General features: G+C 42.8%; 1 protein-coding gene across 1 annotated transcript in view; it reads left to right on the top strand.

The window, feature by feature from the left end:
• Col6a5 (collagen type VI alpha 5 chain) overlaps window positions 1-17,319 on the top strand; it is a 98,432-nt gene extending 81,113 nt beyond the window's left edge. Inside the window, exons 37-40 of the mRNA XM_038322736.1 lie at window positions 8,421-9,107; window positions 10,478-10,574; window positions 11,754-11,986; window positions 16,110-17,319. Coding sequence (XP_038178664.1) covers window positions 8,421-9,107; window positions 10,478-10,574; window positions 11,754-11,986; window positions 16,110-16,129 — 1,037 coding nt within the window. The 3' untranslated portion in view covers window positions 16,130-17,319. The remainder of the gene's footprint in view (window positions 1-8,420; window positions 9,108-10,477; window positions 10,575-11,753; window positions 11,987-16,109) is intronic.
• The last annotated feature ends 701 nt before the right edge of the window (window positions 17,320-18,020 follow it).

The following is an 18,020-nucleotide window of genomic DNA, read 5'->3' as shown; positions in this document are numbered from 1 at the left end:
AGTATTTAAATTTTTTAATTTAATTAAAAAACTGGTTTATAATAAACCTACTTAGGAACACAAAGCACAGAATAGCATCATTAAAACCAAAGGGCAAGATAGTAGGTGGTTTGGGTAGCAATTTCCAGAGCTTGTAATATTTTTCTTCAGTGTTCCGGTCCTTTCTGCTGACTCCTGCTCCGGAGCACAAAATGGCCGTTTTGTGTTCGTCTCAGAGCTACCTAGAAAATTTGAGTCCAAAAGAAACATTTGTCCTATCATCGGGGAAAAGGATGAAATCTGCTTAAAACAATTATTTATACTTAGGCAAAAAAAGCCAAGAAGTTCTCACAGGGAAAACAAGGGGAACTTTAAGGTTTTCTGTTTCCTTGGCACATGGTGTGATGCACACACACTGTGCTGTCCCCTCTGCCTTCCTGGCCCTGGAACCCTCACGGGTGACCTCACCAGACAGAAGGGAGGACAGGCCTGGGCTGCTGCGGTGAAGTGAAGAGGTTCAGGAAGTGCTGCCAAGCCCTCTGCAGATAAGCACACACAAACACGGTGGGCGGCCGTGCTGTTATTTCTGGGGGCCCGTGGGAGCGCATCTGTGTGGAAGTTGTTCCACCAGGCTGCATGTTTTTTCTTATCGAAATTCTGCAGAATTTTGTTACAAGAAGGATTTTTGTAGCCTAGGATTCTTCTTGTTGTTTGCCTATAAAGATTAAATTCGTGTAGTGCCGTGAGTGTGTTGTGAACTGTGGGAAGGATTCCATCCCCTCTGTCTGAAACCTTGGGAGATTGTAGTGTCTTAGCGTGGTGTTTTATACAGAGAAACCGAGGCCTAGAGAACTGGGATCACTAAATTAACAGCAGGCACAAACAAGACTCAGACTTTTTTTTTGAAACAGGATTTTTTTCTGTGTAGCCCTGGCTGTCCTGGAACTTGCTCTGTAGACCAGGCTGGCCTTGAACTCACAGAGATCCTCTTACCTCTACCTCCCAAGTGCTGGGATTAAAGGCGTACGCCACCACCATCAGGCTAAGACTCAAATTCTCAGGAGTTCTCCATAACCACTGTTTTACAATGCCCACTGTTGAGGGGGGAGAATGAGGAATTTCATTTAATTCATATCATGATTTTTAGAAGAAAATATTCTCTTGTGGCTTCTATAAGAAGGAATACTAATGGACGGGGGACAGCATTCCTCACATCAGACCCCTGAGCCTTTCTTGACCTGGCTAGTATATACCTTATTCCTTCTTCCTATCCTGCTGTTGGATAGCTTGTTCCTCTGAGGGAGTCAGACATGGAGACAGATATGGGATTAGCTCCTGCCCTACTTCTTATAGGCTTTTATTTCTTGACCGAATCATTGGCCATGTCCAAGCTTCAATCTGCTCAGATGTGAAATGGGAGTACTGGAAATCCCATCCTTGTGTCAAAAGGAAGATTTGATGAGAGAAGACACGCGTGTGGAACTGAACACCAGGCCTGAAGTGGCTAGAACACTTGCTTTAGCACCAGAAAGTTGAAACAGAAAAGAAAGCATTGTTAATCTTATGGGTTGAATGTTGAGAGAATGTTGAACTTGAAAAATACCAGCTATTCAGGGCTCTAGAGCAGGCGAGGCAGTTAAAGGGACTTGCTGCTCTTTTAGAGGACCTGGGTTTGCGAACCAACACTCACATGCAGTTCACAATCATCGGGTTCCAGGTGATCTTCTACCCTCTTCTGGCCTCTGTGAGCACCAGGTATGCACATGGTACATGGACACACACACACACACACACACACACACAGAGAGAGAGAGAGAGAGAGAGAGAGAGAGAGAGAGAGGTAGAATTTTTTAAAAAAAGAAATATCAGATATTGTTCACATGAATAGAATTCCATACGTAACTTAGCCTCAGCTGTATATATAGCCTATGAAATACCCATGATTAAGCTGGGGTGGTGGTGGTATACACCTTTAATCCCAGCACTCAGGAGGAAGTGGCAGGCAGATCTCTGTGAGTGTGAGGCCAGCCTGGTCTACAGAGTGGGTTCTAGGACAGAGGAACCATGTCCAAGCAAGCAAACAGACAAACAAATATATATATATATATATATATATATATATATATATATATATATATATATGTATATCCATGGCTAATTTTGGCACTAGTTAAATTCCAAGCCTGCCCACTAGGTAACTCACAAATGTCTTGCGATTCCCCACAAGTATCGTGACAGACAGCCGTGCTGACTCACAGTGCACTCAGTTTAGTCCAAAGGACTCATGCACCCAAGATCCTCCCTAAATTTCCCTTCTACACCCACTCCCCCTGACACTTGGCTCTATGGTGCACGTCTTTGGGTAAAGTTAGGCTAATTTCCCCAGGGTGTTCTTCCTTGGAAATCTGACCGTGTTATTCATTTCATCCAAGTCTTGTGCACGATGGTGAGCCAGCTCTCCCGGCTCTGCCCTTTCTACTAACTGAACCACAGAACTAACTGACCACAGAACCGAAGACGAGAGTTTAGTTCTGTTGACATTTTGCAAGAATATAGAGCATTGCTGAGAGCTGTGTGCATGTTATACTTAAGCTTCTGCCAGATTTTCTTAAAGGAGAAATATTTTTGAAGCCGAAGTCTCCCCAAATAACATGAATTTAGACTAAAAATAGAATAATTGTACTTTGCGTTGGATTAAATTTTAATTTTCAAGGTGCAGCCATGTGTATTTAGTTTCTTTGATTTTCATGAAAATCTTCTATGTACAGAGGGAACCTATTTTTAGAGTTTTTTTGGTAGGTGGTTTGTGCCCTTTGAGAAGAGGAATTTTTGCTAGTTATTTGAGAGAAACTGAGATTTTAGTTTATAAAACCAAAATATTTCTAGGCATGCATAAAAAGCATTTTATTACCCTAGCCAGTCAATCTTTCCCCTTCTACCACAGCATCTATGGAATCATGTCCTCTCTTTAGAAGAACGTGCTGGTTGGCCCTTTTACAAAACTGAAAAACTGTGGTTGGAAAACAGAGAGAGCCTCTGCTGACAACCCAGGTCCAGTACTGTAAACTCCCAAAGGCAGAAACACCCGTGCCCGCATCTGTACAGTCTGTCACATGCCGTGGCTAACAACTTCAGAGGCGACTTGTCGGTGATGTGCACTGTGGTGCGCTGACGGCAAAGGGTATTACTAGACACACGCCGTTGTCTTCACTTCTTTGCCAATTAGCAGTTTAATCAGGGCTTCTATCTGGCCTAGAAGTTCAGTGAGAACTTCGAACTGAGTTCGAGTGGGAAGCTGATATATTTCCAACAAGCTTGCAAAGCACAAAATCCTGCCGGTTAGTATAAATGTTCTAAGAACTTGGTACATGTGCGCCCAGCTCTTTATGCTCTGGGAAAAGGAAGCACCCCCGCCCCACCCAAGATGACCAGATTTTCATATCGGAATCTCCTCTGGGTCCAAATCCAGAATAACCAACTGGGGGGAATAAAACACCCACACAGATGAAGCGATAGTTAAACAATGGACTTTAGGAAGTGAACATCGTTGATACTGGGAGATTAAAAACATATGAGGGGACTAGCACATATGTCCTCCTGGCTTGGGAGCTTCTAGGCCATGGTGAAGCAGAAGGAATGTCAGGTGAACCTAGGGAGCTCTCAGAGATGAGGAGACAGATCTGAGAGTCTTGGGAAACCAAGGTCCAAGGTTCACAGGACAGAGGAGAGAGCTGTACAGACAGAACCCCAGAGATCTATAGATGCTCTCCTGTGCTCCTCACCAGAGTATGGGATGGTGTGTGTGTGTGTGTGTTTGTGGTATGTAGTGTGTGTGTATGTGGTGTGTGTGTGTGTGTGATATGTATGTATGTGTTGTATGCATGTGTGTGTGGTATGTGTGTGTGTTGACTGAGCACCATTCTGTTGATAGAGGTTTCTGTCCCATCTGGTCCTGCAGTCATTCAGTCCCAAAGAAACACACAGAGGTCTACATCAGTTATAAACTGGTTGGCTAGTAGCTCAGGCTTCTTATTAATTCTTATAACTTATATTAGCCCATAATTCTTGTCTGTGTTAGCCACGTGGCTTGGTACCCTTTTTGGTGAGGCAGTCACATCTTGCTTCCTCTGCAGCTGGATCATGACTGCGGACTGAGCTTTCCTCTCCCAGAATTCTGTTCTCATTGCCCCGCCTCTACTTCCTGCCTGGTTGCCACACCTCTACTTCCTGCCTGGCTACTGTCCAATCAGCATTTTATTAAACAAGTACAAGAAACAAATCTTTTCAGGGTAAAACCATTGTCCCACAGTGTGTGTGGTTACATCCACTCTCACAGAGGAGGACATTTGGTGTCCTGCTCAACCACTCTTTGCCTTACTCCTTTCAGGGTCTCTCACTGATGGAGCCAAGCTAGCATCCAGTGTAGATGGGGCTGCAGGCTGCTTCCCAGCTCCCGGCTGCCAGCTAGCTTTACCCAAAATAATTACACAGAAACTGTATTCTTTTAAACACTGCCTGGCCCATTAGTTTCAGCCTCTTATTGGCTAATTCTCACATCTTGCTTTAACCCGTATTTAGTAATCTGTGTAGCATCACGAGGGGTGGCTTACCAGGAGAGATCTTAACCTGCATCTGTCTTGGAGAGGAGAAGCATGGCGACTGCCTGAAGCATCTGCCTCACTGCCTTCTTCCAAGCATTCTGTTCTGTTTACTCCGCCTACCTAATTTTCTATCCTATCAAAGGGCCAAGGCAGTTTCTTTATTAACCAATGAAAGTAACACATAGACAGATGACCCTCCTCCATCAATCCAGTGAGCCCCAGAGATCTTTCTGTCTCTGCACCCCACAGTGCTGGCATTACAGGTGCAGCCACACCCAACTGTTTACCCGGGTGCTGGGGTCCAAACTCAGATGCCCGTGCCTGCAGAGCAGGAGCTCTCACCCACGGAACCATTTCTCCAGCGCTCAACGGGATCTGTGGAGATGAAAACCATGGTGTCAGGAGAACAGTGTACCAGATAGGAGATTAGGGGCAGGCAGTTTGGTGTTAGGAAGAGCAGTGTACCAGATAGGAGATTAAGGGCAGGCAGCTTGGATTTGACAGAAGAAAGAATAATTGCAGTTCACTTGACATATAGCAATAGAAATTACTCAAAATGAAAAAGAGCTCAGATAATTATAATGAAAAAATCAGAGAGTTTCTATATTCTCTCCCAATATCTGGTGGAAAAAATAGAAAACAGGCACACTTTTAGCAACATTCTTAGCTAATGTAACCTACTTGGCACCTCCACCCAAGAGTGGAATGCACATTATTTTTAAGTGCTCATGAAATACTTGCCAAAATAGACCATATTGTGGGCTATAAAACAATGCTCAAGAATTTGAAAGGATTAAAGTCATAGCAAGTATATTTTCTGACCCAAATAGAACTAAAGTAAAAAAATATTTAGCTGAAAGATCTCTGAAAAAAGTCCCCAAACTTTTTGTAAAGTAAATAACACTCTTTGAAATAATCCATAGCCAAAGAGGAAATCAATAAAGAAATTAGAAAGCATTTTGGAAGGAATGAAAATGAAATCAATATCCCAGAATGGTTGAGACTCTCCTAGAGCATAATTATGAGAGAATTCTAACATTAAATGCTTATGCTGGAAAAAAGACAAAAAGAAAGAAAGAAAAAATGAAAGAAGGAAAATGGCTTCAAACAGTCACCTCAATTTCCATTTTCAGAAGCCAGAAACAGAGAGACAAGCAATCCCAGAGTAAGCAGAAGAAAGTGATAACATATAAGAACTCAATGAACAAGAAAAGAAAAAAATCAATAAAACCAAGAGTCAGCTCTCCGAAATCAATAAAAATGATGAAGTTATAATCAGACTCCCTGGGAAAAGTGGACACAAATAGCCAGTGTTAGCAAAGAGAGAGGAGGCATTTTCCAAGTTCCCCAGCCATCAAAACTGTAACAAGGGAATGTAATCAGGCCTTTTTGCATATAAAGTAGATGTAAATTTGTTACAATACAAAAATCACTACAGTTTATTCAAAAAGAAATAACCTAACTAGCTTGTCAAAATGACTGAATTTGTACTTGAAACCTTCCCATGATTTCACCATACATTTAACGAAACTTGAGTAATGATGAATACCAATTCCTTGTTGTTCTTTTGTTTTGTTTTGTTTTTTTGAGACAAGGTTTCTCTGTAGCTCTGGCTGTCCTGCAGCTCCCTCTGTAGGCCAGGCTGGACTTGAACTCAGAGATCTTCCTGCCTCTGCCTCGCCAGTGCTGGGATTAAAGGCGTGGGACCGTCATCCAGTCGTGAATTGACTAATTCTTTACAAACTTTTCTAAGGAATTAAAGAGGAAATATTATTTACCAACTCATTCTTTGAAATCAGATCATTTTAATACTAAAGCCCAGACAAAGAAATTAAATGAAAGAAAAACTATATATAACCATGTAAAAACAATTGAACTCACTTATTTGTGTGTATGGGTCTTTTGTCTACATTTATGTGTATGCACAATGTGTGTGCCTGGTACCTGTGGAGGTCAGAAGAAGGTGTCAGATTCCCTGAAACTGGAGTTCCAGAGATGGCTGTGGGCCATCATGTGGATGTCTGGAACTAAACCTGGGTCCTCTGTAAGAACTAGTGCTCGTAACTAGTGACCCATTTCTCCAGCCACCAGACCTCCGTTCTTTTATTTATTTATTTATTTAGAGACAAGGTCTCATTAAGTAGCTTGGTCTGGGACTCACTGTATAGATCAGGCTGCCTTTGAACTCACAGAGATCTGGTTGCCTACTGAGTGCTGGGATTAAAGGGGTGCACCACCACACCCATTCTAGAGCACCATTTTTAATAATGTAGTTTACAAAAATACTCTAAAAAGTGATTTATCAAGTCAAACCCAGGAATAGACAAAAAGGTAGTAGATTTTCTCCAGGAATGCAGAATTCATTGAATATTCGAAAACTGTTTAATAAAGCACTTTTGAAATTAATAAACACATGGTGAACATGTGTATGTTTCATTCTGTTTTGATATTGAATTTTATAGCATTTATCTAATTTTATTGCATTGAGGATTAAATAAAACAATAAATGTACAAGCATCTAGTAAAAGATTGAGCAGAAATAGTGATCAAAACATCTTTTGCCAGTTAGAAAGTTACTTATTGGTTGAGTATGCTTACAAACACACTTCTCTCAGAGAGGAAAAGGACTGGGCCATCTACTTCCCATCTTTTGAGCTGATGGTTCTCATCATCTCCCCAGCCAGCCTTCCTTTCCAGGAGTGTAGAAAGCTTTCATAATCCTATAAATTTAAAGCAGCGTCATTGGAAGGGACTATCTGCAGCAAAAGGGCTTGCCTCAGAATGCAAGCTGAACGGGAGGGAGAGATGGAGCGACGGACAATGCCTGCCTGGCAAGCACTGGACCTGAGTCAGATCCCAGCACTCATGTAAAAGCAGCCCATGAAAGGACACAGATGTAACACAAGGGCTGGTGTAGGGGTCGGGGAAATACGGGGTGGAGACAGGTAGATCCCAGAGCTCTTGAGCCAGTCAGCCAGCCAGGTTCAATGAGAATCCCTGTCTCCAAAAGGCATTGTGGAGAGTAAGAAAGGAAGACAGATACCTGATTCTGGTCCCCGCCTTCAACACATATATGTAAATAGCAAGTACACTTGCACACACACACACACACACACACACATACACAGAGAGAGAGAGAGAGACAGAGAGCAAGAGAGCAAGAGAGCATAAATTGAGATATTACTATCTTCATTGAGAAAGTTTTGCTAGAAAGAAATTAATGTTAACTGAACTAGTCAGCGTTCGCTGATACTGTTTGCCCTCCATCATGGCATGAACTCCTTATCTTGTCATGGGCTGATAATTGCAGACGGCCACTCAGAGAACCCAAGTCTCAGAGTATGTCATATCTTACATAGCAGCAAGTTTCTAACGTCAGTACTGACTAATACCTGTTCTTATGATGTTGCTTTATGAAATTTTTTATCTATACATTTATGCAAGTCCACAGTTGTAACTTTGACATCTGTACTTTCTCTTGCGCTTGCTCCTTGTAATGAAATATTCAATAGATGTGAAGGTGTGATGTAGGCTCAGTAACCGTGTGAAAGCACTAAAATAGATATGCACTGATCTAATGAAGATATGTGTCAAATATGTGTCAAACATGTGTCAAATGGAAATAACTCTCTGTGCTGAGTAAAGATAGATTTGAAGACAGCATCTGGGAACAAGTGCTGAGATTGATTAGTGGTGTCTACTATAGCACAGATTAGTGATGTCTGCCATGGCATGGGAGTGAAGAACAGTGACACCCCATACCTTGTACATATATATTCATGTCCTAAGAGTTTCAAGTTAACCCTTTCACTATGAGTGACTCAGGCTATTCTGTTGCAGAACATGAAAATCATGGCCGAGAAGAACTGGGTCTTGCTGATGAGCCTGGGGAAGCTTCTCTTCAAGATTATTATATGGATGTGGCCTTCCTCATAGATGCTTCTCAAAGAGTAGGAAATGATGTGTTTCAGGAAGTGAAAACTCTTACAACTTCGGTACTGGATTACTTTCACATCGCCCCAGATCCGCTGACCTCTGTCTTAGGAGACAGAGTGGCTGTCCTGACCTACTCTCCTCCAGGCTATCTGCCAAACACTGGAGAGTGCCCAGTCTACATGGAATTTGATTTGGTCACTTACAACAGGGTACACCAAATGAAACATCATCTCCAAGAGTCTCTTAAGCAGCTCAATGGAGATGTTTTCCTTGGTCACGCTCTTCAGTGGACAATTGACAATGTCTTTGTAGGAACCCCCAATCTGAGGAAAAACAAAGTTATCTTTATAATATCTGCTGGTGAAACCAGTCCTCTAGACAAAGAAGTCTTACAGAAGGCATCTCTGAGAGCCAAGTGCCAAGGCTACACCATATTTGTATTTTCCTTTGGTCCTGTACACAATGACATGGAGTTAGAAGGATTAGCGAGCCACCCCCTGGATCATCACTTAGTCCAGCTTGGTCGGATACACAAGCCAGATATGGACTATATCATAAAGTTCGTCAAGCCATTTGTCCATTCAATCAGACGTAAGTCTCTCCAGCCTTTCTCCCTTATTGCCTCATTGATGTTTCTGCATGAAGTTCATCAGCCTGTGTAGTCAAATGCATCTCATTGTAGTAGAGAGTGCTGGGGTATGAGCAGGAGTCTGTGGAAGAATCTCAGAGAAAACTCTTGTTGATTTTGGGCATCGCTGCTGTTCCAGACAGGAGATCCTCAAATAGGTGAAAAGTTTCCTCTAAGCGGGTCTTCTGAACCTTTCCTAAGTGTTTGGTTCTCTGAATGGCTACATCAGTTAATCTTTAAGCATAGCCTTCAAAGGGAAGAGTTTAGACTCCTTTTCTATAAAGGAAAACCTAAGGTTCAAATACATTAAATAAAGTGCTCAAAAGTTCTTCATTAATGCCTGGTAGATTCTAGACTCAACCGCACATATTCTGGCCCCAGGACTATGCTCTTTCCTATTAAACTACACTAAACCCTTAACTAAGTGTGCCACTACAATAAACAAAACCCCACTATCCTCACCCCGCCACCTTTTCCAAGGACATCTGGTCTACCTTGTCATTATTAACCATCCCTGGTTCTGACTTGAATTCTTATGATTCATAGGTACAGGTATTTTCTAGAACCTCTGTTCAAGACATCTAGCTTAAGTGGAACTCCACAGAGATTTGAAAGGTGTTTCCCACTGTGGCACTCTGAGAGTAGCTGCCTCGGCTTCTACCCTCAGCATTGTAATTTTAGACAGAGGTATGAAATCGCCCAAATTCTTAGAGCACTGAACATGTTCTGGACTGTGCTGGGAATCAGGGAGAGAGCAAAAACATGCTGTGTGGTTGTCCACAGTGGCTGGGAGCTTGTTATTGTTTAGCAGAATTTTAGGGGTTCTGGGACACACACAATCCCAGGACTCACCTTAGAGTCAGGAATCCTGGAAATTAGGCGATATATACTAGTGAGTCAAAGCAATGTCTTCTCTTAACCCCAGGACAGAAATATGGAAAATAAGTTCAATAGCCAACAGAGCCTGCTAGGAAGAGCCTCCATTTCTGGGGTGCAGGGGTGAGGAAGAAATAGCCAACAGAGCCTGCTAGGAAGAGCCTCCATTTCTGGGGTGCAGGGGCGAGGGAGAAATAGATAACAGGAGGAGTTCAGAGATGTATGTCCTTAAATTGTATCACAGAGCGTGAGAACTTGTAATTCAATTACTGCTGCATCTCATTGACTTGGCAAGAAGAAGGTTTTTTAATGCCAGCATTCAGACTTTGCTAAGTCCTTGAGAAGATGAATTTGTTTTTGAAAAGACTCCCATCTCCAGGAAAAGATGACCTGGCATTGGGTGGTAGTCATTATGTGGGAAGGTAAAGACTGCACTAAGGCTCCACTCTGTCTCCAGGTGCTATCAACAAATACCCCACCAGAGATCTGCAAGCCAAGTGTGCGAACATCACCTTCCCCAGTCCAGAGAATGTTGGCGCAGAAGACAGTTTCTTGTGAGTTAGGAAACCTCAGGTGTGGGGAGGACAGCCCAGAAAACAGCCCTCAAGAATGTGAAGTGAATGATGTCTTCATTTTCAGGATGCAAAATTTGGGCTGTGCAAGGGGGGGGGTTGAATGTTGTGTTGCTGATAAAACCACATTTTATATTATAAGGAACCACATCTATTGTTTTTTATCAAAGCTATCTGATATTAAGAATTTAACAATGCCTCCGGCTGGTGGTGGTGGTACACACCTTTAATCCCAATACTCTGGGGAGGCAGAGGCGGGAGGATCTTTATGAGTTCAAGGCCAGTCTGGTCTACAAGAGCTAGTTCCAGAACAGGCTCCAAAGCTACAGAGAAACCCTATCTTGAAAAAACAAAACAAAAAAACCAAGAATTAAACAATGCAACTCACATTGGCTAGTACTGAAGCAAGGCCTACAATATCAAAGGTTGGAAGAAAAACACGACAAAGAAAGCATCAGCCTTTCAGACAGCACATGACAGAATTGCAGGGAGAGTCCTGACTTTGCGAAGCAAAACTGTGAATCGCCAATAAAATTTTAATACTGAAAACAGCATTAGTTTGGAATCCTAAATCTCTGAGACAAACGTGTTTAATTTTCCTTCAGAATATTAGAAAATTGTCCTGTACCAAATTCCACACACAATGATGTGGGATGTTCTTCTGTATATGTGTTGCTTTTATTGGCTAACGAATAAGGCTATTTTGGCCAATGGCTTAGCAGAGTAAAGCCAGTCAGGAAATCTGAACAGAGATAGAGAGAATAAGCGGAGTCAAAGGAGACGTCATGTAGCCACCGAAAGAGTAACATTTCACACCGGTAAACCACAGCCTTGTGGCTCTACACAGATTAATAGAAATAGGTCAATTTAATAGCTAGAGCTAGCCAATAAGAAACCTAAGATATTGGCCAGACAATTGTAATTGATAATAAGCCTCACAGTGATTATTTCAATAAGCAGCTTCGAAAACAGGAAGACAGAGAAAAACCAGTCCAGGGAGACCAGCGGGATAGAAAATATTCTAGCTACACACAACCCACATTAGAAATATTCTTATCACATGCATAAGGTGGATTTCCGTCCTCTTATATGACTTTATGTGCATTCAGTATGACAAGGGGCTTGTCTAACCACCTTAATCCTTCTTGTCCTTCACTCTAGTCTCTTCCCAGAGGTGTACAAAATTGAAACAAGAGACAGCGAGCAGGTTGGAGACTCCAGTTCCCAGGAGCAACATTTCTTTGTACTAGGGGACAATCATGGTAACCATTCGGGGACCACTGCTGATTTGATCCACAAGTTGTACTTGCTCTTCTCCTCTGAAGAAGTGATGGTGAATGACAAGGAGGAGGCACACTGGGAAGAAACTGCAGCTCCCGTGAACGACAAGCAAGGTAGCCTACGTGTGTCGTTGAAGACCTTGAAGTACTTTTGTCTGGCTGGTCTTTTCCACTGGGGCTTAAAAGGCATGGGGGCAAGGAGAAATGATCGTAGAGAGATAAAAAAGTGCTATGTATCCAGAAATACAGGGAACCCCTAAGATAAGAGGGCAAGGGAGAGAAAATCTCAGTAAAGTAAGAAGGGAGTTGATTGTGTTTATAGCAACCAGAGAAGAAAGCAGTCCTGAGGGCTTGGTGTGAAGACAGGGAACTAAGGATAGGTAGGGGGTAGGGGACAAGCAAGAACCACAACCTTCCAAGAAGGTAGGAGCTGCACCCCAGGTATGCGAGGAGCCTCCTGAGTCTGAACACTCCAAGTCTGCCTTTGTAGCCCAGGCTCCCCTGCTTTCAGACGTTGCCTCCATGCTGAGCCATGATTTCAGTGGTGTCCGGAGAAGACAGGCTGTTGTGGGTCTGAGATCTGTGTGAAAGCCAAGGGCAGCTTCTTTACAGGGTGGGGGTGGGAGGCAGTTATGGATCTGTGGCTAAAGAGGAAATGAGGAATGGAGAACAAGGATCTGTAGAGGACTCCAGGGCAGCAGCCCAGAGTCCTGCTCTGCTCCAGCACCTCGTGAGAAATTAGCTTATACTAAATATTAATGACTCACACTGAAGCTGGAAATATGACTCTATAATTTGTCTACATTGTTTTACTGGATAGTTTTTAATTTCAACTTGATATAGGCTAGATTCATTTGGAAAGAGAGAACCTCAGTTAAGAAAATGCCCCCACCAGATTGGCATGTAGGTAGGTCTATGTGGGCATTTTCTTAATTAGTAATTGATGTGGGAGAGCCCAGCCCATTGCAGGCTGTGTCAATCCTGGGCAGGTGAACCTGGTCCTATAAGAAAAACAGACTGGAAGAAGCTTTGAGGAACAAGTAAGCAATACTTCTCCATGGCCTCTGATTTAGTTCCTGACCCCAGGTTCCTGCTCTGTTTTCCCTTAGTTATGGTCTATTACCTGGAAGTGTAAGGTAAAAAATCCTTTTCTCTCCAAGTTGTTTTTGTTAATGGTGTGTTATTGCAGCAATAGAAACCATAACCAAGAGAATTGTATAAACCCAACAGAGCTTATATGCATATATGTGTATATACAAACATATAGAACAGGATATTAGCACATATATAACATATGTGACATGTATATATCATATAACACACACACGTACACACATACAGAGTGTATATCTCAAAAGTCACATACTAAGGTTTATATAACAGCACTATCTGCAGTAGCTTCTAATTGAGAACAAAAGCACACCCACACCAGTGACATCGTTATCTGAGGGTGAGACACAGAGTTGGTATTATTTACGAAGCTCCCCAGGTGATTCAGGTCAAGTTTGCCAAACACTGCCATGATTGCTGGCATGTGATCCATGTTTGCAGGAGATTTCATTGTCTTTACTGGGCTGGTAGTCCCTGAGTCTGAGAGCAGCTCCGGTCAAAGCGGTGCCCCCATGGGACACTGTATGAGGAGCCACTGCGCAGAGCTAGGGTTTTGTGCCCTACGTTCTACAGTCACTGAGCATCTGATGCTGGATGTTGTCTCTTTGCCTCTCTGAGCCTCCATTGTCTCAGCTGCAAAATGAAGACGTAACAGAGCTTATGTCACAGGCTAATGTGACGGGCTTCCAGCAGCATGTGACCTGGGTTTAAAAGCCAATGAACACCAGCTCTTTGCAGTCCTGCTGAGCGACTCAGACGGCTGTGGTGGGCAGCACACAAGACTGGGAATGAGGGGCCCTGGGTGCTGGCTTGGATTTGGCTGCAGACCTAACTTCTGATCTCTAAAATTCACGTGGCTGCTGTGGCCCTCCACCACTGCTAATGAGGAACTTGGGCAAGGCCAGCATTCCCTTCTGGGGTGCAGATGCCAGCTTCTCTGCTGGGCACATGTAGGGACTTGCCATATGTGGTTCTCTAAAAAGCTGGTGATAAAGAGCATCTATTTGTGTGAGAGAGATATTAGAGGCCTTCTCTCTTTCATGTCTTATAAATTCTCTGACCCCACCCTCACCACACACACATGTGCACACACACAGAGTTCATGCGCATGTGTGTACTGTGTGTCTCTCAGTCATCCTGCACCTGATTATGGTGCTTCGGTCCAGATATAAAATCTTCCTAGGAAGCTTTGAAGATTGAATGGCAATGGTCAAGACAGAAGTAAAAATAATACAAAATTATCTATATAATTAATAAATACACTTCCAATAAAATGCTTATTTTTCCCCATTAAAATGATCAAAGTTTACATATATAGGATGTTGTGATGAATTTTAATATTATCCCACCTGAACAAAAAAATTAATACCTAGAAGCATAGACATATTGTATAGGAAATACACACACACACAAACACACACACACACACACACACACACACACACACTTTCCCCAACAGGAAAGTATAATCAGGCAAGTAGTTAGAGTTTAAAGCTTGTAAATCTTTTACAGTTGGCATGAAATTTTGTGCTGGAACTGGAATAGAAGCTCCTCCCCCTCCCCAAATCCCTGAACTTTAAGGAGAAAAATGAACACTATAAATTATCTGACTTGAACATATTTTATATAATGGATAACTGATATCAAACTACTATGATATTTAGGTTTTGTTGGAAAAGCTAGAAGAAAAACATGGCCAGCAGTGGTGGCATATGTTATGTTTGTGATCCAAGCACTCAAGAGGCCTAGGCAAGAGGAGTAGGAGCTCGCGGGCAGCCGAGGGTACATGCAACCCTGTCTGAAAAAGAAAAAATATAGAAGTGTCACTTTAAAACATTTTAAACTGTGTTGTTGTTGTTGTATGTCTGCATCTGCATGATGTGTGTCGATGAGTGTGTAGAGGTCAGAGAAGCTAGCTAGCCTCTTCTCTCTTTTCACCCTGTGTTGAGGAGGAGTACATATTCCAGGTTGGCTTTGCCTTCAAGCATCTGGGCCATCCTCCTGTCTCTGCCTCCCACTTCACCTTCGGAATGTTAGGATTCCAAATGCACGCCACCATGTCAGGCTTTTAAATGTGGATTCCAGGGATTGACCTCAAGTCATGAGACTTGGCTTTTTCCCTTCTGAGTCATCTCTCCAGCCCCCATGGAAGCTTTATTTTTTTAAATGTCAGCTTTTACAGCATTTACGTACTTTGAAATTTTGTTGCAATTGCATACCTTCAAATTTTTAAGAAAAAAGTAGATATTAATTTTCTAAGGTGCAAGCTGAAAAGGACATGATTTCTCCCTGGAGATAGGTGCTCAGCGAAAATCTTCACGCCATCTTCAGCGGAAGCTCTCCCTGAGTTGACAACATGTGTTCATGGGATCTGTTCACGAAGTAGTGGGAAAATCCATCAAGCAATGGAGGAAGTATTTATTACTTAGGGAAGGAGGCGCTGTGTCAGCACAGTCCCATAGAGGGCAGCCAAAGCCTGGGCCTAGCTGGAAATTGGGCTTCTGAGTTAAGAAGCAGAGCTGTCCTGATCCAAGGCTAGAGGTTGGGTCTTCCTCCCTCCCAAATCCCTGATGGATGGACCAAAAGCTGCTGTAGGGGAAGGCTATACTCCCCAGATCCTCACAGAGTGTGCGGTCAAAGCTGCCCCATTGCTCAACAGCAGCCCCTGAAGGGTAAGCAAGTGCTGGTGTTAGCCATCAGAAGCTCACTTGGGGGAAGTCAGGAGCCGGGTGGGCGGGGTGGGAGGAAAAATGTTGTCCTGGAAATGAACGTAGTGGAAAGGCCATGGGAATTCTGAGCTGAGCCTGATATCCTAGACCATCATCACCCCCTTCATATGCCTAGTTAATAATCCTAGCTACTAAAGCCACTAAGCAAGGAATTTCCAATCATGGGTAGAGCAGAGAGAATTGTGTCCACAGTCCGTATGCATTACTCAGTTTTAGCAATGGTCACCTCATTCTGCACGGACACATTACTCTAGGTTTAACTTTTGGTTTGACGGTTGAAACTAGCAAAGGCTCATTGCGTTTGTTTTATGCATGGCCCCTGTGGGAATAGGCTCAGGAGGGAACATGGCTAGCCAATGTCGTGACACTAAGAGCAGTGCATGTTGAATGCTTTGCAGATGGCGAGGATGCAAGATAAGCACACGGGAGAGAAGAGTGCCCCCTGGCATACGGGAGTCCCTGCAGCAGCTCCAGCCGGAAGTGGCAATCATTTATTAGAAGGGTAGGGGCAGGAACTAGAACTAAACTTTGTTCCCAGTCCCAAACCTGAGAGAGAGAGAGACTCTTCAGAATAAGGACATCAAGGAGCAGACGTGTGGAAGTAGGAATGGGGCTTCATCTCTCAGGGGGGACTGGGGACATGGAGCAAGAAGTAGCAGTCTTTGCTGTGACGGCTCTGTTCATTTTGATCAGCTTGCAATGATCCGCCAAAAGAAGTTTTTTTTCATAGTTGTTGTTACATCTACATCTTAAATTAGACCCCGAGTAAGAGCAATTTGTAATTGGAGTGCCCTAGGGCTGTCTTTTACCCATTTGTACAGCGGTAAACACAGTGGCTTTGGTTCTAGTAGGACCCTGAGATTACACCCAGCGTTGATTACCTGTTCTCTGTGGGTCTTATTTACCTGGATGTTTACAAAGTAACAAATTCATAGGAAGAAAAGGGGAGGGAAGGGCTGCTTGCTCACATTGGGAACACTTGTTTCCGATTTTAGTGTGCTTCGCGCTTTGTGTGCACTTGGGGTTTGCTATGAAAGAAAACCCGTCAACATGCAAACATGGTAACAGATCTGTTCTTAAGAATTACAATGCAGCAAAAACAGTTTCTAAAAGAGAAACCAGGTCTGACCCAGAAACTTGTTCTGTGCATTCTTGTTAGCTGTTGTCTAACTCAGACCCTTTAGATTACACGTCCAGAAAAGCATGTAGAAATCTAGTTGGGAAATACACGTACAGGCTAAGATAAAGCGGTAGTGAGTTAGTTACGAAATCATTGAGTTTAACATGGCTATGGGCAGCGCGGTGCTACTTAGATGAAAACAAGAGCAAAGTCATGTGATTTGCTGGAAACCGGGTGAGACTGGAGGCCCTTGTGCTAGGTGGACACAAAGACAAGGATCATATGCTTTCTCTCACGTGTGGAATTTGGGGGCTGGGAGGTTGTAAAGGAGACAAAAGTCAAGGGGATTTAATTTAAAGAGGAAAAAATGAGTAACAGAGGAGGCAAGTTTTATCTAAATGTTTTGAACGCCTGTGTGGAAATGTCATAATGAAACCCATTATTCTGTACAATTAATATATACTAATAAAGTCACTCAATTTGGTTAAGGCATCAAGCAATTACCAAATTAATGAGCGTGCATCACATGAAAAATGAGACTAGTGTGCTGATCAGATAACACTGTGGATAATTTTGTGTTTGTTCCACATAATTTTCCTTACTATGCCTGTTGTTGTTTACATAATTTAAAAATAATACAGTCAATTAATTTTAAGTGGGCATTTGTTGCTCTGGAAAGTTCTAAAACAAACTATTTATTGAATTGTTTTGTTTTTCCCTAAGAACTTTGTGTGTCTCAATATGAAATATGTGTCCGATCCCAAACTGAAAGGGACAACGGCATCAAGGATGTGAGCTCACAGACACTCACACTGTTGGTGGAAGCATCATTACAACTCTGGACAACACGGAAGCAGCATCTGTTATGTTTCTAACCATGTCCTTTGGTTCAGCAACAATCCCATTAATAGGGGGATGTATGAAGCTTTCACACAGATGCACAGGAACCAGACACAGCAGAGTGTGTTGAGCAGAGTTAATACAGCCTATATATGCTGATGTGTTGTGTGCTTGTAACAGAATATGGCGGAGCCATGAAACCAATAGCCTAGAGCTGCATTCATAAACATCTGTAAGTAACAAAGATAACACTGAGCCAGAAAAAGCTGCAGACGGATACACTGTACATCACTTACACATTTTAAAACCAGAGAAACAAACCATGTGTTCTTTATGATGACCGAGGATG

The sequence above is a fragment of the Arvicola amphibius genome, chromosome 3 (assembly GCF_903992535.2).
Source record: "Arvicola amphibius chromosome 3, mArvAmp1.2, whole genome shotgun sequence".
NCBI lineage: Eukaryota > Metazoa > Chordata > Mammalia > Rodentia > Cricetidae > Arvicola > Arvicola amphibius.
This window is presented reverse-complemented; position numbering and strand designations above follow the sequence as displayed.